General features: G+C 49.9%; 1 protein-coding gene across 5 annotated transcripts in view; it reads left to right on the top strand.

Annotated features, from left to right (window-relative positions):
- The first annotated feature begins 478 nt into the window (after nucleotides 1–478).
- Nucleotides 479–21,131, top strand: part of atxn7l3a (ataxin 7 like 3a) — a 40,634-nt gene continuing 19,981 nt past the window's right edge. For 2 of the 5 annotated variants that reach the window (XM_078424898.1, XM_078424896.1), the window contains exons 1-5: nucleotides 479–802; nucleotides 6,844–6,955; nucleotides 8,775–8,973; nucleotides 10,871–11,003; nucleotides 15,651–15,822. In XM_078424898.1, the coding sequence (XP_078281024.1) occupies nucleotides 8,800–8,973; nucleotides 10,871–11,003; nucleotides 15,651–15,822 (479 nt within the window). In that variant the 5' untranslated portion in view covers nucleotides 479–802; nucleotides 6,844–6,955; nucleotides 8,775–8,799. Of the gene's footprint in view, nucleotides 803–6,840; nucleotides 6,956–8,774; nucleotides 8,974–10,870; nucleotides 11,004–15,650; nucleotides 15,823–21,131 lie in introns of those variants that run through there. The other 3 variants (XM_078424901.1, XM_078424900.1, XM_078424897.1) reach the window with 2 other exon arrangements.

The raw sequence follows: 21,131 nt of genomic DNA, 5'->3' as shown, positions 1-21,131 counted from the left end.
CTCCAGGGCCCCAGCTCTCCAGGGCCCCAGCTCTCCAGGGCCCCAGCTCTCCAGGGCCCCAGCTCTCCAGGGCCCCACGTCTCCAGGGCCCCACGTCTCCAGGGCCCCACGTCTCCAGGGCCCCAGCTCTCCAGGGCCCCAGCTCTCCAGGGCCCCAGCTCTCCAGGGCCCCAGCTCTCCAGGGCCCCAGCTCTCCAGGGCCCCACGTCCCACGTCTCCAGAGCCGCACATCTGCAGCCTCGCGCACACAAGCTGCAGACGGAGGCACCGCCCCCCCCCCCCCTCCCATTGGCCGCGTGAGCTGCCGCTCGGGCTGGTGGGCGGGCGGACGGCGGGTGACGCGGCTTCCGCTGGCGGGTGAGGCCGCCTGTGGCACGCGGCCTGGGCAGAGCGAGCGCGAGCGGCCGCCCGGCGGGAGGGAGGGAGGGAGGAGGAGGAGGAGGAGGAGGAGGGAGGGCGGGCAGCGGGCGGGGGGGGGGGGGGGGGCAGGCGGGCAGCTCGCCATCGCCACAGCGCCTCCAGCCCTGTCACGGCCCCGCCACCACCACCACCATCGCCGCCCGGCTGTCTGCAAAATGGCAGCCCGGGTTTAAAGTGCGATTGCGCCCAGACAGAGACGGAGCGGGTCGGATCGGGAGCGACTGTGTGCGTGTGTGTGTTTGGGGAGGAAGGAGCGAGATGCAGGAGGGCCGTGGGGTCGGGGGCGCTGCCGGGCTGTAGACGCCATGGACCCCTGGCTGCAGAGTTGCACCGTTTACGATTGATCGGTGCGGAAGCAGTGGCGCTAGAGAGGCATCTGCAGGTACAGCCTGGGGGTGGGCAAGGGACAGGGGTGGGCAAGGGACAGGGGTGGGGTGGGTGGGGGTGGGCAAGGGACAGGGGTGGGGGTGGGCAAGGGACAGGGGTGGGGTGGGTGGGGGTGGGCAAGGGACAGGGGTGGGTGGGGGTGGGCAAGGGACAGCGCTGGGGGTGGGCAAGGGACAGCGCTGGGGGTGGGCAAGGGACATGGGTGGGGGTGGGCAAGGGACAGCGCTGGGGGTGGGCAAGGGACAGCGCTGGGGGTGGGCAAGGGACATGGGTGGGGGTGGGCAAGGGACATGGGTGGGGGTGGGCAAGGGACAGCGCTGGGGGTGGGCAAGGGACAGCGCTGGGGGTGGGCAAGGGACATGGGTGGGGGTGGGCAAGGGACAGCGCTGGGGGTGGGCAAGGGACATGGATGGGGGTGGGCAAGGGACAGCGCTGGGGGTGGGCAAGGGACAGCGCTGGGGGTGGGCAAGGGACAGGGGTGGGGGTGGGCAAGGGACAGGGGTGGGGGTGGGCAAGGGACAGGGGTGGGGGTGGGCAAGGGACAGGGGTGGGGGTGGGCAAGGGACAGCGCTGGGGGTGGGCAAGGGACAGGGGTGGGGGTGGGCAAGGGACAGGGGTGGGGGTGGGCAAGGGACAGCGCTGGGGGTGGGCAAGGGACATGGGTGGGGGTGGGCAAGGGACATGGGTGGGGGTGGGCAAGGGACAGCGCTGGGGGTGGGCAAGGGACAGCGCTGGGGGTGGGTGGGGGTGGGCAAGGGACAGGGGTGGGGGTGGGCAAGGGACAGCGCTGGGGGTGGGCAAGGTGCCCACCCCCACCCCCACCCCTTGCCCACCCCCACCCCCACCCCCACCCATGTCCCTTGCCCACCCCACCCCTTGCCCACCCCCAGCGCTGTCCCTTGCCCACCCCCAGCGCTGTCCCTTGCCCACCCCCAGCGCTGTCCCTTGCCCACCACCAGCGCTGGGGGTGGGCAAGGGACAGCGCTGGGGGTGGGCAAGGGACAGGGGTGGGGGTGGGCAAGGGACATGGGTGGGGGTGGGCAATGGACATGGGTGGGGGTGGGCAAGGGGCAGCGCTGGGGGTGGGCAAGGGACAGCGCTGGGGGTGGGCAAGGGACATGGGTGGGGGTGGGCAAGGGACAGCGCTGGGGGTGGGCAAGGGACAGCGCTGGGGGTGGGCAAGGGACAGCGCTGGGGGTGGGCAAGGGACAGCGCTGGGGGTGGGCAAGGGACAGCGCTGGGGGTGGGCAAGGGACAGCGCTGGGGGTGGGCAAGGGGTGGGGTGGGCAAGGGACATGGGTGGGGGTGGGGGTGGGCAAGGGGTGGGGGTGGGGGTGGGCAAGGGACAGCGCTGGGGGTGGGCAAGGGACAGTGGTGGGGGTGGGCAAGGGACAGTGGTGGGGGTGGGTGGGGGTGGGCAAGGGACAGGGGTGGGGGTGGGCAAGGGACAGCGCTGGGGGTGGGTGGGGGTGGGCAAGGGGCAGCGCTGGGGGTGGGCAAGGGACAGCGCTGGGGGTGGGTGGGGGTGGGCAAGGGACAGCGCTGGGGGTGGGTGGGGACAGGGGTGGGGGTGGGCAAGGGACAGCGCTGGGGGTGGGCAAGGGACAGCGCTGGGGGTGGGCAAGGGACAGCGCTGGGGGTGGGCAAGGGACAGCGCTGGGGGTGGGTGGGGGTGGGCAAGGGACAGGGGTGGGGGTGGGCAAGGGACAGCGCTGGGGGTGGGTGGGGGTGGGCAAGGGACAGCGCTGGGGGTGGGTGGGGGTGGGCAAGGGACAGGTGTGGGGGTGGGCAAGGGACAGCGCTGGGGGTGGGCAAGGGACAGGGGTGGGGGTGGGCAAGGGACATGGGTGGGGGTGGGCAAGGGACAGGGGTGGGGCTGGGCAAGGGACAGGGGTGGGGGTGGGCAAGGGACATGGGTGGGGGTGGGCAAGGGACATGGGTGGGGGTGGGCAAGGGACAGCGCTGGGGGTGGGCAAGGGACAGCGCTGGGGGTGGGCAAGGGACATGGGTGGGGGTGGGCAAGGGACATGGGTGGGGGTGGGCAAGGGACATGGGTGGGGGTGGGCAAGGGACATGGGTGGGGGTGGGTGGGCAAGGGACATGGGTGGGGGTGGGCATGGGACAGGGGTGGGGGTGGGTGGGGGTGGGCAAGGGACAGGGGTGGGGGTGGGCAAGGGACAGGGGTGGGGGTGGGCAAGGGACAGGGGTGGGGGTGGGCAAGGGACAGGGGTGGGTGGGTGGGCAAGGGACAGCGCTGGGGGTGGGCAAGGGACAGGGGTGGTGGGTGGGTGGGCAAGGGACAGGGGTGGGGTGGGCAAGGGACAGGGGTGGGGTGGGCAAGGGACGGGTGGGGGTGGGCAAGGGACAGGGGTGGGGGTGGGCAAGGGACAGGGGTGGGCAAGGGACAGGGGTGGGGGTGGGCAAGGGACAGCGCTGGGGGTGGGTGGGTGGGCAAGGGACAGCGCTGGGGGTGGGCAAGGGACATGGGTGGGGGTGGGCAAGGGACAGGGGTGGGGGTGGACAAGGGACATGGGTGGGGGTGGGCAAGGGACATGGGTGGGGGTGGGACAGGGGTGGGGGTGGACAAGGGACATGGGTGGGGGTGGGACGGGGGTGGGCAAGGGACATGGGTGGGGGTGGGCAAGGGACAGCGCTGGGGGTGGGCAAGGGACAGCGCTGGGGGTGGGCAAGGGACATGGGTGGGGGTGGGTGGGGACAGCGCTGGGGGTGGGCAAAGGACAGGGGTGGGGGTGGGCAAGGGACATGGGTGGGGGTGGGCAAGGGACATGGGTGAGTGTGGGCAAGGGACATGGGTGAGGGTGGGCAAGGGACATGGGTGGGGGTGGGCAAGGGACATGGGTGGGGGTGGGCAAGGGACATGGGTGGGGGTGGGTGGGGACAGCGCTGGGGGTGGGCAAGGGACAGGGGTGGGGGTGGGCAAGGGACATGGGTGGGGGTGGGCAAGGGACAGTGCTGGGGGTGGGCAAGGGACAGGGGTGGGGGTGGGCAAGGGACATGGGTGGGGGTGGGCAAGGGACAGCGCTGGGGGTGGGCAAGGGACAGCGCTGGGGGTGGGCAAGGGACGGGTGGTGGTGGGTGGGCAAGGGACAGCGCTGGGGGTGGGCAAGGGACAGCGCTGGGGGTGGGCAAGGGACAGCACTGGGGGTGGGTGGGCAAGGGACAGCGCTGGGGTGGGCAAGGGACAGCGCTGGGGGTGGGTGGGCAAGGGACAATGCTGGGGTGGGCAAGGGACAGCGCTGGGGGTGGGTGGGTAAGGGACAATGCTGGGGTGGGCAAGGGACAGCGCTGGGGGTGGGTGGGCAAGGGACAGCGCTGGGGGTGGGTGGGGACAGTGCTGGGGGTGGGCAAGGGACAACGCTGGGGGTGGGCAAGGGACAGCGCTGGGGGTGGGTGGGCAAGGGACAGCGCTGGGGGTGGGTGGGCAAGGGACAGCGCTGGGGGTGGGTGGGCAAGGGACAGGGGTGGGCAAGGGACAGTGCTGGGGGTGGGTGGGGACAGGGATGGGTGGGGACAGCGCTGGGAGTGGGTGGGGATAGCGCTGGGGGTGGGCAGGGGACAGCGCTGGGGGTGGGCAAGGGACAGCGCTGGGGGTGGACAAGGCACAGTGCTGTGGGTGGGTGGGGACAGTGCTGGGGGTGGGTGGGGACAGTGCTGGGGATGGGTGGGGACAGCGCTGGGAGTGGGTGGGGATAGCGCTGGGGGTGGGCAAGGGACAGCGCTGGGGGTGGACAAGGCACAGTGCTGGGGGTGGGTGGGGACAGTGCTGGGAGTGGGTGGGGACAGCCCTTGGGGTGGGTGGGGACAGCCCTTGGGGTGGGTGGGGACAGCGCTGGGGGTGGGCAAGGGACAGCGCTGGGGGTGGGTGGGGACAGTGCTGGGGGTGGGCAAGGGACAGCGCTGGGGGTGGGCAAGGGATAGCGCGGGGGTGGGTGGGTGGGCATGGGACAGTGCTGGGGGTGGGCAAGGGACAGCGCTGGGGATGGGCAAGGGACAGCGCTGGGGGTGGGCAAGGGACAGCGCTGCGGGTGGGCAAGGGACAGCGCTGGGGGTTGGCAAGGGACAGTGCTGGGGGTGGGTGGGCGGGGAGGGGAGGCTGCAACCCTGGCAGCTCACCTGTACATGGGGAGAGGGGAGGTCTGAGAGATCCACTCTGGGAGTGTGGGGTGTAATCTGAGTGAGAGGGATGCAATCTGAAAGTGTGGAGTGTAATCTGAGAATGAGGTATGCGGTCTGATAGAGGGATCCACTCTGGGAGAGGGATGCAATCTGAGAGAGAGGGATGGAATCTGAGAGTGAAGGATGTAATTTGAGAGAGAGGGATGTAATTTGAGAGAGCGGAATGCCATCCGTGAGAGGAATGCCATCTGAGTGAGGGGGATGGAATCTGAGAGAGAGAGAGAGAGAGAGAGAGAGATGTAATCGGGGAGAGAGGGATGCAATCTGAGAGTGAAGGATATAATCTGAGAGTGGGATGGAATCTGAGAAAGGGATGTAGTCTGATATAAGGAACCACTCTGGGAGAGGGATGGAATCTGAGAGTGAGGGATGCAATCTGGGAGAGGAATGCAATCCGTGAGAGAGGAATGCCGTCCGAGAGTGAGGGATGGAATCTGAGAGTGAGGGATGTAATCGGGGAGAGAGGGATGCAATCTGAGAATGAAGGATCCAATCTGATAAGGGATGCAATCTGAGAGAGGGATGAAATATTGGAGAGGGGTTGCCATCTGCAATGAGCACCCAGGGACGGTTTACCATGGGGGTAGATGTTCAGGATAGCCTAAGAAGGGAGTCTGAGAAAGAAGATGAAGGATATAGAGGGTGGGTCTGCATTTGCAACTACAAAATGAAAGAAGGTAGGATTTCTCAAATCTAGCTTGAGGGGGAAGTGATGTGTGAAAAGAGGGTTGGAGTTGATCCTGCAGATATAATTTTGAAGAGATCAGGGGAGACAGCCTGAGATAGGAATCTGCAGATGCAGTCTGTGAGAGGGAACATCCGTTCAGGGTGGTTGAAAACATCTATTCACTGAAATAACATTCCTGGCTCTGAACACAACCCTCTCATACTGGATCTTTTCAACAGGGATGATACAAGGAAGAGAGGAAAAAAACTACACCTTTTGAATGAAATGGTCTGATTGTGTTCCACAGAATTCTGTCCTGATGATTGTAGTATTCTAAGTTGTTCCCATTTTTGGGTGTCTCCAGACCAACCTCGATGTTCCCGTTCACATATGTTTTTCGGAGTCCAGGGTGCTTTAGTGCAAGTTGGAAAAGGCCATGGCTTAGGAGAGCTGGATCGTCTAAAATCACACAGATATCACACTTCCATATCTTCCATATCCAGAAACAAATGCAGATTTGCTGGAAGAACTCAGGCAGTCAAGCAGCATCTGTGGAAAAAGAAACCAGGCTTTTCGGGTCAGCAAACATTAGAAATGGTTTTCAATGTTTTCTTCTGTCCAGATTCATAGGGTTGAAAATTAATTAAAACGGAGAATCTTAGAATCTCTGGGTCTAATCCTGCAGTTCCCATTAGTAAAAGTTCATAACAGAGCGTTGACAAGATTCTTTTACAAAATAAAGATTACTTGTATTGGACTATGTGAGTCAAATATATGGTAATGTATGGATAATGGAGAACATTCCTGTACATCATTACACATGATTTTTACAGGAAGTCTACCAAAATCAAGTTTCTAGACACTCCAAATTGGTCCAATTATGATTTTTTTTTCTATTTCAGCGCAGATACATTTTATATACAGCTGTAATTCAATATGTAATTGTAAATAGTAAAGTAAGAGTTTAAAGTCAGTTGGTAGAATTAACAATAGTTATTAAGACTATGAGCTTATTATCTTTGCTACTTATCCATTGTGAACCCTGCTGAGTTCAACATTTTTCCTATCAGTCCCCACCTTCGATCCTGAATTAGTTTCTCAGGGTACCCAAGGTTAAGGATAGGTTTTAATTTTCAGTATGTTTTGTAAACTAACGGATTGTTTTCTCTCAGGATTCTCAGTGACCACCTCGTTACTATGTAGAAAGAAAATAGCACACAGTATTGTTTGCCAATGAGAATGGAAGAAATGCCGTTATCTGGCCCGGAGAACAGCAAATCCGAGGTAAGGTGCAGGAGACCTGGCAGGTTGTCTGGTTTGGTGCGGATTGTATGCTTGCCTGGTTTCAGTGGTGCATGGATGTACATATCTAATCAATTATGATGTCTGTGTGCAATGTGAGGAAAACATTTGGTGTGTGTATTTGTCCCATGTGCGTTTGTTTAGAAGATATGCATGAGTGGTCAGTGAGAGAGTATGTACAATCTGTGTGCATATTATATGTTGAAAAAATATTTGAAAATAAATTAACACTGGCGACTTACTTCGCTTCGCGCTCCTTTAAGTCATAACCATGGGTTTCCATCAGCTGCAGTAGAAATTAATCTGCCGTTTTCTTTGTTGCCACCTGTGTTTTATATATGTTGTGGGATTTGAATGAGTTTCAGCCTCCTTCAATTGTAAACTGCTCCCAGTTTCTTTGTGTTGTTAACGACCTCTTTGATATCCCTTTATTTTATTGCAGCTTTTTGAACGCACTTCCAACCATCTCTCCTCTTCCCCTTGTGTCTATCTTTTCTCAGCGTGAGTCTATCTGTCACTCTTAATGTTTACATATGACCACGGTTCTCTGTGCTTGGCGTGCACTCATGAATTAATTTCCTTCACCTGGTCTTTCCAAAGGAATTATATAAGACTGATTTCATGCCTGAGGAGGCATGGACAGGCAGATATGGCTGAACCTACTGGGAAGCTGAGCTCACCAGGGCACCATCTTTACAGGTTCCACAGGCACCTATAAATATGGTGTTAATGGTGATGTTAATTCACAACACTGAAATAACCATTTGCTCCATATACAGGATTAATTTTAATGTTAGGATATCATTATGTTCTGATGACTGACATTGGACATTTTTGTTCCCAATCATCCCTATAATCCTGCTCTTGGACATTCTACTGTGTTTCTTAATCCTAACTGTTGACCTCGTTTCTTAACATGGGAGGCCTTTGACGGTGCAATTTTCCCTGTTGCATTTCACCTCTGACCCTTGTTATCAACGAAAAAGGCTTGGAAAGATCATTAACCACAAAGTCTACTTGCCTCGTTTAAGGGGCAGATTTGCCTGACCTGCAGCTTTGATGTTCTGAGATATCTGTTTGGGTATGGTCAACGACATCAAAATATGCAGAGTGACTTTTTATCAGGAAGATTCTGTATTTGAAATCTGTATTCTGTATTTGAAAACTCAAAATAAAATGGAGCTTCAGATTAGGCCAAAACATTTGCAGTGCGTTGATTTACTTTCTGCAATTAATTAATTAATTGAGGGTTACCCTCAACTCTCAGCTGGTCAACCATCTTTATTGAATGTCCTGCTGTGAAGATCTTGCTGCAGATATCTGCTGTTCTCTGTAACCGAGTGTACAGACTCTTGATCTCCACGGACGAATATACTCTTCAATGATGACGGAAAATTTCACAACGAGCTTGCCACTGTGCTGATCCCCTGGCGGGGCAACAATGGGACGGTGCCTTATTTTTCTACATTTTAGAGCTGGGGTCAGAGGAAAGAAAACTTTTGAGCAAATCTTCAAGATTTCTTTTTGGCCACAAGCGAAGATGTTCGTCCAGAATACCAGCTTTTCCTCAAAAATGGAAAATGAAGTGGCTCTGGATTGACTGGTGAGTACACTGACTGATTCCATCTTTTATCTTTAGTCAGTGTTTCCATAGTGTGTGCTAAACACTGGGTGTATGGCACTCTCTGGGAACTGAATCTGCCTAGGTGGACCACTCGCACTGACTAAACTTAGAATAATTTTGCTCAGCTTCTCGGCATGATCTAGCTTGGCCTAAATTTCTGTTCTCTTAACCTGATAGAACAGATGATGAGCAAAGTCGTTTCATGAGAAAATCGTTTAGTACGAACTCTGCAGCCATGCCCAAGCTGAAGCGAGTTTCTTCGGAGAAGAAACAGAAATACTGGCGGCAGCTGAAACGGGACCAGAGGCAGCTGAACAGAGAGCACAGTGACCAGGCCATGGAGTTTGATGCTACCCCTGAAAGTTCCGCAGAGCAGGCCAGTACCCCCCAAACCCTCTTCTGTTCTCTATCATTGCCTTTCATTGCTCTACCATGCTTGCGTGTCCCAGCGTTGAATGCTTTTGATGTTTATCACACGTTTCTTTATGTTGAGACTGCACTTATGGTTCACTAAATGAATAAAGGTTCTGTCTTCAACGCTGGATTTCCGTGTATTTCTTTGATCCAATTTTTGCAATTTTATTTTTGAAGTGGTAATTCATGCAAAACTATCCATGGCTTTTCACTGAGCGACTGCCTGAAGGCTGGGCTTCTTAACAAGGCATTGTGTCCATCGTGACTGAAGCTCACACACAGTCTTCAGGGTGGGCGGGGTGAATGTTTAATATGAGATAAGTAGTATGTCTTTATCCGGGGGGGTTATGAACCTTTGGATTTCTTTATCCAGATGCCTCTGGATGATCAGTCATTGAATGTATTCAGAATATTTAGGGGAAGCACAATGGCACGGCTGATCTCAGCCCCAGAGATCCAGGTTCCGTTCCGACTTTGGGTGCCCGTGTGGAGTTTGCATGTTCTCCCTGTGACCGCGTGGGTTTCCTCCAGGTGCTCGGGTTTCTTCCCACACCCCAAAGATGTGTGGGTTTGTCGGTTAATTTATCCTCTGTATATTGCCCCTAAGAGTAGGGAGTGGAGGCGAAAGTGGGGTGACATAGAATTAGGGTGAATGGGTGTGGGCCGAAGGGCCTGTAGCATGCTGTGTCTTTAAATCAAGGCTAATGGACCCTTGAGCACTTGGGGAATTAAGTGATTATAAAGTTGTTAAAGGAGAGTGTTGTTGATGTAAAAGTTAATTCATGGCCTTATTAAATGATGGAGCAGTATTAAGGGGCCACATGTTGTCCACCTAATCCTGTTTCACATGGCTCCCAACTTGCAGGTAGCATGGGGACAAACACCCCTGTGAGCTTGAAGCTTTACGCACCTGTACAGGCATTACCTATTGTCATCGTGCACTGTTCCTGTGTGTTGTGCTCTGGTGGGGTCTCTTAAGTTGTGGTGCTGGGTATTGAGAAGGAAACCACAGCTAAATCCATCAAAAGTTGCTCTGCTGTTTGTTTCCCACGCAGTTTCTTGTCAGAATGGGTGACAAGCTGGGCAAGGAATGTCAGACGTCAGACAGGGGTTTAAAAGCATGAGTGAATCATCGTGATGCCATTGTGCATGGCTTTGAATGGGCATGGACAGAATGATCGTGGTCTATCGGAATTATTTAAATAGAAGGCTAATTTTGTTGCAGCATGTTCTCAGCCTTTTAGTTTTGCAAGTGCCTGGAATGTCATCCTTAGTCACCCTGATATTTTTTTGATTTCAGCAGAAATATTGTAAATCTGTATCACCCGCATGCCATCTCCTTTCAGTTCACTGCATGTTCATAATGTTTTCTTGATTTATGTGTACATCCAACTTGTGGTTTGCTGCTCTTTCCTGCAGAAAAGCCATTGGAAAACAATGCAACATGGTTTCAGGGTCCATTAATAGCAGATAGCGTGACGCACAAACCCATTTAGTGTGGGATTAGAGGTTTGGCTCAAAGCATTCAAATATGTCCAGGAGTTCCAAAAGAGGATTCTGGTGTGGTGTACTCCAACAACAGAAAACCAGCATTCCACTGCTTCACGTTGAGGCTACTTTCCATGGGAGAGAGTTAAAAATGATTCCCAGGAATTTCCTGATTTAAATATTTTAGTTAAATTTGCAAATCGTTTTGCAATCCCTAATAATAACATTCTAAACTCCATTCCTTAGTAAGAAAGCATTTATGAAGTATGACTGATAGGTTTCCATTGGCTTGCCTGAAGAGTCAGTTGACCTCCTTTATCAATGGATTTTATTGTGAATATCCCTGTTTACCAGTGAGCTTTGTGTTTCAGGCCTTAGCTCATGAGATCTATTCTGATCTGGTAGACGATGCGTGTCTGGGACTCTGTTTTGAAGTGCACCGAGCTGTGAAGTGTGGTTATTTCTTTTTGGACGAGACGGACCCTGACAGCATGAAGGATTTTGGTAGGTGTATGTAATGTGACTGCGTGGATGCTTACCTTTATGGGTGTATCAATGATGTGCATTTTATCAATATGTTCCGTTGGCAATAGCTAGGAGCATCGGTTGGTTAATGGAATAAAACTCTTGTAAATGAGGAATTGAGTCTTGCAGTCCAGGAAAGTCCCAGGGTCAGATTTTATCAGTGCTGAGTTTGTTGATCTCAGTTATTGTGGCAGGAAGGGCTTGTGATTATCCACAGTTGCTCCCGCCCAAGCAAAGAGCAGCCAACAGAATCAAAGTCGTGCCCTACCCCTGGTTGTTCGTCCTTCTCCCTAATCGTGTCCGGAAGAAGGTACAGAAGCTTCAAAGCGTGCACTACCAGACTCGGGGATAATTTCTTCCCCTTGATTATCAGGCTTCTGAACGGTCCTTCCACGAGCTAGGGTACCGTGCCATTCACCTCCACCTCATTGAGGACATTGGACTTTGTCTGTGAAACTGATGTGGTACAATGCTGAGAACTATATTCTGCACACTGTATCTTTCCTTTTGCTCTGTCTAATGTACTTGAGTTTGAACTGATTGTATCTACGTATGGTCTATCTGATTTGTTTGATGGCATGCAAAACAGAGATTTTCACTTAGCCTCAGTAAATGTGACAATAATAAACCTAAACCAGAATAATTAAATGATGACTCTGTTGGAATTCAGGCATTGGATTAAGCAGAAATGGCTCCCAAAACCTTAATGGAGTTTGACATTAGTGAAACTAACACACGAAGAGAGTCTGAACACATGATAACAGGCCATGGAAATAAGAGTTATTATGACTTCATGTTTCAGGAGAGGGAGGAAAAAATAGTTGGGTACAATCATTTGGACTGTTTCAGGGATTTATTGAGCTAAGAGAAAAACAAAAAGTGCTGGAGAAACTCGGACCGCATCTGTAGAGGGGAAAATTGAAGGTAGACACAAAATGCTGGAGTAACTCAGCGGGTAAGGCAGCATCTCAGGAGAGAAGGAATGGGTGAGGTTTTGGGTCGAGACCCTTCTTCAGACTGATCAATGTAGAGGGAAAAGGACAATGACATTTCAGGTCTGTACCTTCTCAGTCTAAAGTAGCCCTGACCTGAAATGTTGTCTGCCATTTTCAGAGCTCCTTCAGTTCTTTATTTTTTGCTCAAGATTGCAGCTCTTTTGTCCCCATTTATTTGGCTATGATTGCTTAGAGTGGCAAAGGAGGAGTATGGTTTGCTTGTCTTCATCAGTCAGGGCATTGAGTACAAGAGTCAGGTGTCATATTGCAGATTTATATGACTTTGGTTATAATGTTATGTGCAGTTCTGGCCATCTTATTACAAGAAAGATGTGGAGGCTTTGGCGAGGGTCAGAAGAGGTTTACCTCAATGCTACCTGGATTGGGTAAACTTAGATTGTTTTACTTTGTAATGTCTTAGTTGAGGAAAGATAGAAGTATATAAAATTATGAAAGTCCTAGATAGGATGGACAGTCAGGACTCTTTTCTCAGGATGGGAATGTCAAAAACTAGAAGGCATAGGTTTAAGGCGAGTATGCAAAGTGTAAAGTAGATATGCGGGGCAGGTTTTTTACACGGAAAGTGTTGGGTGTCTGGAACGCACTGTTGTCAGCAGATACAATAGTGACATTTAAGAGGCTATCAGAGAGGCACATTGATATGCAGCAAATGGAGGGATATGTATCACGCACAGGCACAGGAGATTAGTTTAGCCCGGTGTCATGTTTGGTGTGGCGTGGACCGAAGTGCCAATCCTGTGCGAGGTTCTTGCGCATTCTGCTTGGAAGACAATCTTGTGACGTATTAATTGAGCAATCAATGCTGACTTAGGTTTCGGATGATAAATCTGGCATACAGTACAGGCCCGAAGAATTATTTTTTGACGTGATTTTGTTCTCTTAAGTCAACACATTCTTCATTTTGCTATCCAAGTAAAGAATACCAGCCTCAAATTATCAGTAAGAAACATTTTGTGGAAAGCGATTAATTAAGAGATTAATTACAAATGTGATTCCTCCTTCCTCATATAGAAAATTTCAGCATCCTTTGGTTTCACTTCACCTCCTGTGGCTAATTTCGGTCTTAAATTTGGAGAAAGATTATTGTGATAGCTTTGGCCAGACCAGATGAATTGTCTGCCCCTGTATCCAGCCAAATCATAATCTAAGATTCAACCTCTGATTTCATGTGCTACCGAAGCCTCTCCATTTGCTAAAGATTATTGAGGTTTGTTAAGAAGTCCTAGTCTGAAAAATTAACGTTAATCAAAATGGACTAGAAATCCTAAAAAAACAACAATTAGGGAACTAAAAGAGTAAAGATTATCTTTAGATTTGCATAAGTGTTCCAATCAGACCATTGACTGAGATAATGGTCGGTTGAATTAAACTGAGGTAGTTAAATGATTAAGCTTCTGTTTTTAGTAAACTCAAATCTCATTACCAATGCAAAAAAAACCTGTAGGAATTCAGCAGGTCATTGAGTTAGATTTAGCTCTTAGGGCCAATGGAGTCAAGGGATATGGGGAGAAAGCAGGAACGGGGTACTGATTTTGGATGATCAGCCATGATTATATTGAATGGCTGTGCTGGCTCGAAGGGCCGAATGGCCTACTCCTGCACCTATTTTTCTATGTTTCTATGTCAGGTGGCACATGTGAAGCCAAAAGGAGTGTTGATGTTTCCCCTAATCCCTCCAATCCCTTGACACTTCCCCCTTCATAGGAGGTGCAACACTTGCTACTTCACTCCTCCCTCACCATCATCCAAGGACCTAAACAGTCTTTCCAGGTGAGGGAGATTTGTGTGCATTCCTCCAACAGCATTTGCTGTTTACAATGTTACCTCCTCTACATCGTAGTTTGCAGCCCAATGCTGTGAACATGAATTTTCCAATTTCAGAAAACCCACCTGGCCTTTGTTCATTACCTACTCCCAATAGTCCTCCCAGGTTTTCCCCTTTGTTCACTGCTTCCATCCCTCAGCCACCTGGTTCCATCTGCACATCATTCCAACCCCTCGCCCGGTTCCAGCTTTCACCTACCAGCTCTTGTCCCGCCCCACCCCACCCATGCACTTTTATATGGGGTCATCTTTCTCCTTCCCATCTGGCCCTCAAGTTCTGATGCATAATCCCCACCAGAATATCGACACATCCCGTTTTTCCCAAATGCTACTTGTCCCACTGACAACTTCCAGCCATTTTTTATTTTCCACCAGATTCCAGCATTTGCAATCTCGCTTTTCTCTGATTTCCAATAGCTAGGTGTATAGTTTATGGTATTGACTTCCGACTGAAGAAGTAAACACAGAATTGCACCTATGGAACCATGAAAGCAATCTGTTTTTTGAGTCTGAAGGAGGGTCTTGACCCGAAACGTCACCCATTCCTTCTCTCCAGAGATGCTGCCCGACGCGCTGAGTTACTCCAGCATTTTGTGATACCTTCGATTTGTACCAGCATCTGCAGTTATTTTCCTACACATATATCATGACCTTGATCAATATTCCATTTAATCCATGAGTGTGCAACACATGCTGTGGACTGTCCAGACAATATATTGCCCATGTGCTATTTACTTTAAGTAGCATTTTCACATTGTCAGGGGAACAGATGATCAACACAAAACAATTCGAATTGGAAAACTTAAAACTAATTTATAATGAAAATGTTGAGATTCCTATAGGGTGCTGACAGATGACATTTTAATTTCTGAATTGCCATGGGTGCTATCTCAGTTGGAAACACAGAATTGCATCTATGTGACCATGAAAGCAATCTGGTGTTTGCAGATAAGAAGGGAGAAAATTGGTGGGTGGAATTTTTCAGGTTTCTTCATGGAGCCAAGAACATTTCATCATTGCAGTATAAACTGGCAAATTTTAAGCATAATATATATATATATGCACCAGTATCAGCTCAAAAGATTTTAAGTCTATTTCCTTAAAGCCAGAAATAACTTTGCATAAAATGAGGAAGCTTGTCCATATACTTGGACCAATTCCAATATTTATTTATATTCACACAAAGGCACCATATTGTCCTCTTACAGTCTCATTGAGATTGAAAGCAGATTTTATTGTGTAAATATTCTTTGCTTTAGAATAGAGCATCATAAGGTCATGTGATAGGAGCAGAATTAGGCCATTTGGCCTATCGTCTACTCTGCCATTCAATCTTGGCTGATCTATATCTCCCTCCTAACCCCATTCTGCCTTCTCCCCATAACCCCTGACACCTGTACTAATCAAGAATCTATCTATCTCTGCCTTAAAAATATCCATTGACCTGGCCTCCACAGCCTTCTGTGGCAAAGAAGTCTACAGATTCACCACCCTCTGACAAAAGAAATTCCTCCTCATCACCTTGCTAAAGGAACGCCCTTTAATTCTGACGCTATGACCTCTAGTCTTAGACTCCCACTAGTGGAAACATTCTCTCCACATCCACTCTATCCAAGCCTTTCACTATTCGGTAAGTTTCAATGAGGTTCCCCCTCATCCTTCTAAACTCCAGAGAGTACTGGCCCAGTGCTGTCAAACGCTCATCATGTGATGTAATGCCTATTTAAAAGATGAAGTGCAATATTTCATGGTAAACTCATCAATACATTTTGCTCATGTGTTTCAGAAATTGTGGACCAGCCAGGTGTGGACATTTTTGGTCAAGTCTACAACCAATGGAAGAACAAGGAGTGTGAATGTCCAAACTGCAGTCGCAGTATCGCCGCATCCCGTTTTGCTCCTCATCTGGAAAAGTGTTTGGGAATGGGTCGCAACAGCAGTCGGATTGCAAACAGAAGGTCAGCAAACTCCATCAACCAATTTCTCCTCAGCATGGGTGAACTAATTAAATTGCAGAGGATTGCTTGACATAGAATGTAAAAGCAGCAAGATTATGCTTGACCTGCATGCAAAATTAAAACAGCATGCTTAATGCTTAATGCATACTGTTGTGGTCACGACAATATGCAATCATTGCAATAGAGCAGAGATTTATGAGGATTTTGCAAGCATTGATAAATTATAGCTTTGTGGGCAAATAGGATAGGCTAAAGTTGTTTTCTTTGCAAGAGATAAGGCAGAGTGAAGATTTAATCAATGTGGGGCTAGACAGAATGAGTAATATTGTCCACAGCAAAAGGGTTTAAAAAAATTGGGGCGAAGCGGGAAAATAGAATTACAATCTTTGGATTAAGGGGGATCTGGACAAAATATTTGATCCAGAGGGCATCAAGTGTGGACATCATTGCTGAAAGAGTGATAGAGATTAAAGAAAAAATCCCCAACGACTTTCTGCAAAAACCCAAGTGCTGGGTGAATTCAGCAGGAGTGAAAACAAAGTGCTAGAGAGACCCTATCTCACTGCTCCCCCTCTGATTTCCTCTGAGGAAGTTCCCCTTACTATATTTAGGTAGTTGCATGTGTAATTGCTGACCTGTGAATTTCAGGAATATAGACCTCGAGTGTAGTGAGTGAATGAGGATGTGGCATAATATAGAATAAGTGGACACAAAATGCTGTGGAGTAACTCCGCAGGACAGGCAGCATCTATGGAGAGAAGGCATAGGTGATGTTTTGGGTTGAGACCCTTCTTCAGACTGAAGAAGGGTCTCGACCTGAAACGTCACCCATTCCTTCGCTCCAGAGATGCTGCCTGTCCTGCTGAGTTACTCCAGCACTTTGTGTTTACCTTCGATTTAAAATAGCATCTGCAGTTCTTTCCTACACACAGAATGAGTGTGACTGGGTGGTCGATGGGCCGAAGGACCTGTTCCCATCTCCAAAATAAACTAATCAAAAAACTAAGGACTCTGCTTTTCTCCACTTAAATAGTCCCTCAGGGAAGAGGATGATATGCTTTCATTTCAGTTATGTGGGTCATAGAATATAGGTGCAGAAGGAGGCCATTCGCCCCTTCGAGCCAGCACCGCCATTCATTGTGGTCATGGCTGATCATCCACAATCAATAACCCGTGCCTGCCTTCTCCCCATATCCCATGATTCCACTAGCCCATAGAGCTCTATCTAACTCTCTCAAGTCCATCCAGTGATTTGGCCTCCACTGCCCTCTGTGGCAGAGAATCCCACAAATTCACAACTCTCTGGATGAAGAAGTTCCTTCTCGCCTCAGTTTTAAATGGCCTCCCCTTTATTCTAAGCCCCTGGTTCTGGACTCGCCCAACATTGGGAACATTTTTCCTGCATCTAGCTTGTCCAGTCCTTTTATAATTTTATATGTCTCTATAAGATCCCCTCTCATCCTTCTAAACTCCAGTGAATACAAGCCTAGTCTTTTCAATCTTTCCTCATATGACAGTCCAGCCATCCCAGGGATCAATCTCGTGAACCTACGCTGTACTGCCTCAATTACAAGGATGTCCTTCCTCAAATTTGGAGACCAAAACTGTACACAATACTCTAGATGTGGTCTTACCAGGGCCCTATACAACTGCAGAAGAACCTCTTTACTCCTATACTGAAATCCTCTCGTTATGAAGGCCAACATGCCATTAGCTTTCTTCACTGCCTGCTGTACCTGCACACCAACTTTCAGTGACTGGTGTACAAGGACACCCAGGGTTCGCTGCAGTTCCCCCTTACCTAACCTGACACCATTGAGATAATAATCTGCCTCCTTGTTTTTGCCGCCAAGGTGGATAACCTCATATTTATCTATATTATACTGCATCTGCCACGCATCTGCCCACTCACTCAACCTGTCCAGGTCACCCTGCAACCTCCTAACATCCTCTTCACAGTTCACACTGCCACCTAGCTTTGTGTCATCTGCAAACTTGCTAGTGTTGGTTCTAATTCCCTCATCCAAATCATTAATATATATGGTTAGCAGTTGCGGCCCCAACACCGAGCCTTGCGGCACTCCACTCGCCACTGCCTGCCATTCTGAAAAGGACCCGTTTACTCCTACTCTTTGCTTCCTGTCTGCCAACCAATTTTCTATCCATGTCAAAACCCTACCCCTAATACCATGTGCTCTAATTTTGCTCACCAATCTCTCGTGTGGGACCTTATCAAAGGCTTTCTGAAAGTCTAGATACACTACATCCACTGGCTTCCCTTCATCCATTTTACTTGCCACGTCCTCAGAAAATTCCAGAAGATTAGTCAAGCATGATTTCCCTTTCATAAATCAATGCTGACTTGGACTTATCCTTTTAATGCTATCCAAAAGCACCATTATTACCTCTTTAATAATTGACTCCAGCATCTTCCCCACCATCGATGTCAGGCTAACTGGTCTGTAATTCCCTGTTTTCTCTCTCGCTCCTTGAAATGTGGGATAACATTAACTCCTCCAATCCACAGGAACTGATCCTGAATCTATTGAAGATTGGAAAATGGTCACCAATGCGTCCACTATTTCTAGAGCCACCTCCCTGACTACCCTGGGATGCAGACCATCAGGCCCAGGGGATTTATCAACCCTCAGTCCCATCAGTCTACCCAATACTATTTCTCGCCTAATGAAAATTTCTTTCAGTTCCTCTACCCCCCTAGATCCTCTGTCCTCCAGTACATCTGGGAGATTGTTTGTGTCTTCCTTAGTGGAGACAGATCCGAAGTACCTGTTAAGTCTTCTGCCATTTCCTTGTTACCCATAATAATTTCACCCGTGTCTGCCTTCAAAGGACCCACATTTGACTTTGCTACTCTTTTTCTCTTAACATATTTAAAGAAGCTTTTACTGTCCTTTATATTCTTGGCCAGCTTTCCCTTGTACTTCATCTTTTCAGCCCGTATTGCCCGTTTTGTTACCTTCTGTTGTCCTATGAAAGTTTCCCAATCCTCTGGCTTCCGGCTACTCTTTGCTGTGTTATACATCTTTTCTTTTAGTTTTATTCCATCCCTAACTTCCCTTGTCAGCCATGGTTGCCTCCTACTCCCCTTAGAATCTTTCTTCCTCTTTGGAATGAAATGATCCTGCTTCTTCCGGATAATGCCCAGAAATTCCTGCCATTGCTGTTCCACTGTCATTCCTGCTAGGATTCCTTTCCAGTCGACGTTGGCCAGCTCCTCATGCCTTCATAGTTCCCTTTGTTCAACTGCAACACTGACACTTCCGATTTAACCTTCTCCTTCTCAAATTCTAGATTAAAACTAATCATATTGTGATCACTACCTCCAAGCGGTTCCTTTACCTCGAGTTCTCTTATCAAATCTGATTCATTGGACAACACTAATCCAGAATTGCCTTTTCTCTGGTAGGCTCCATTACAAGCTGCCCTAAGAATCCATCTTGGAGGCACTCTACAAACTCTTTCTTGAGGTCCAGAACCAACCTGATTTTCCCAGTCTAGCTGCATATTGAAATCCCCCATCACCACAGTGGCATTACCTTTGTTACATGCCAGTTTTAACTCCTGCTGCAACCTACACCCTACAATTAGTGTCTTCTTACCTTTAGAATTCCTCAACTCAATCCACAGTGACTCTACCTCGTCAGTCCCTATGTCTTCCCTCGCAAGGGACTGAATTTCATCCCTCACCAGCAGAGCTACCCCACCGCCTCTGCCCACCTGCCTGTCCTTTCTGTAGGATGTATAACCCTGAATATTAAGTTCCCAGGCCCGATCCTCCTGCAGCCACGTCTCTGTAATCCCCACAATATCATATCTACCAATCTCTAACTGAGCCTCAAGCTCATCTACTTTACTTCTTATAATTCGCGCATTCATATACAATACTTTTAATTCCTTACTCATCTCACCCTTCACATTGATTCCTATTACACTTGGCCATACTCTCCTATCCCTTTGTGAGCTTTCTTTCCCGTTAATTCTGGGGTCATTAACTATCCCTTTACTCCCTTTCCCTTTAACTCCATCCTTGACTATCCCATTTGACCCCCCCCCCCCCCCGCCCCCCCATTTAGTTTAAAACCACCCGTGTAGCAGTGGCAAACCTGCCTGCCAGAATGCTGGTCCCCCACCTGTTAAGGTGCAATCTGTCCCTTTTGTACAATTCCCCCTTACCCCAAAACAGATCCCAGTGGTCTAAGAATCTAAATCCCTGCCCCCTGCACCAGCTCCTCAGCCACACATTCAGGTCCTGTATCTCCCTGTTCCTGCTCTCACCAGCATGAGGAACTGGAAGCAAACCAGAGATAACCACCCTGGAGGTCCTGCTTTTCAGCATTTTTCCGAGCTCTCTAAAATCACGCTGCAGAATATCCATCCTCTTCTTTCCGACATCGTTTGTGCCGACATGCTCTACCACCTCCGGCTGTTCACCTTCGCCCTTGAGGATTTTCTGCACTCTGTCCGTGACATCCTGGATGCTGGCACCAGGGAGGCAGCACACCATCCTCCAATCCCGCCTGTTGCCGCAGAATTCCCTCTCCGTACCTCTCACAATGGAGTCTCCTACTACCACAGCTTTGCCTGACATCGTCCTGAGGTCGACGATTAGGCCGTAGATACAAGGACCTGCAGATGCTAGAAAACACAAAAAATGAGACTAGTGTGGGATGCACTGACTCTGCCACTAGTGGGGCTGGAGATGTGTGACTGGATGTGTAAGTGGAATGTTCCTTTCACTTTTTTCTGCGCGTTCCCAACAAAAGGTTCTTGAAGCTGTTCCAATTGTTCCTTCTCCACTTTGAACAGTCATAGAGACATGGGATTCCTACCAGCTGGTGTGGCTGTTCCACACTTTTTCTAGGAGGGTGTAAGACATTGTTGAATTATCTCCTCTATTTACGAGTAATCTCTTACAGTGACGGGGCTCAAAGTAGAGTCTTTCTCGGGAGTTTGGTGTAGGGCACATGAACAACTGTCCAAAAATGTTTCAAAGACAAATCTAGTGTTATTGTATGTTGGTGCATGCAGCATTCATAATAAGATCGATTAATTAACAATGGACTAGGATGATGTATGCCATTGCTGGTTAACCAAGGCTGGGCACTGAATATCCAAGGTTATTTAATGTTCAGTGAAGGCGCACAAAAAGGAAAAGAAGGTAGTGAGGTATTGTTAGTAAAGAATGGGAACCAAGCAAGGATGTTGGCTCAGAACATAAAATGTAGAATCAGTCAAGGTGGAGTGAAGGAACAGAAAGTGGCAGAAGACATTGGTGGGAGTTGTCTGTA

This window comes from Rhinoraja longicauda, chromosome 29 (genome assembly GCF_053455715.1).
Source record: "Rhinoraja longicauda isolate Sanriku21f chromosome 29, sRhiLon1.1, whole genome shotgun sequence".
Classification (NCBI taxonomy): Eukaryota; Metazoa; Chordata; class Chondrichthyes; order Rajiformes; family Arhynchobatidae; genus Rhinoraja; species Rhinoraja longicauda.
Note: the sequence above shows the minus strand (reverse complement) of the source record. Positions and strands in the feature narration are given on the sequence as shown.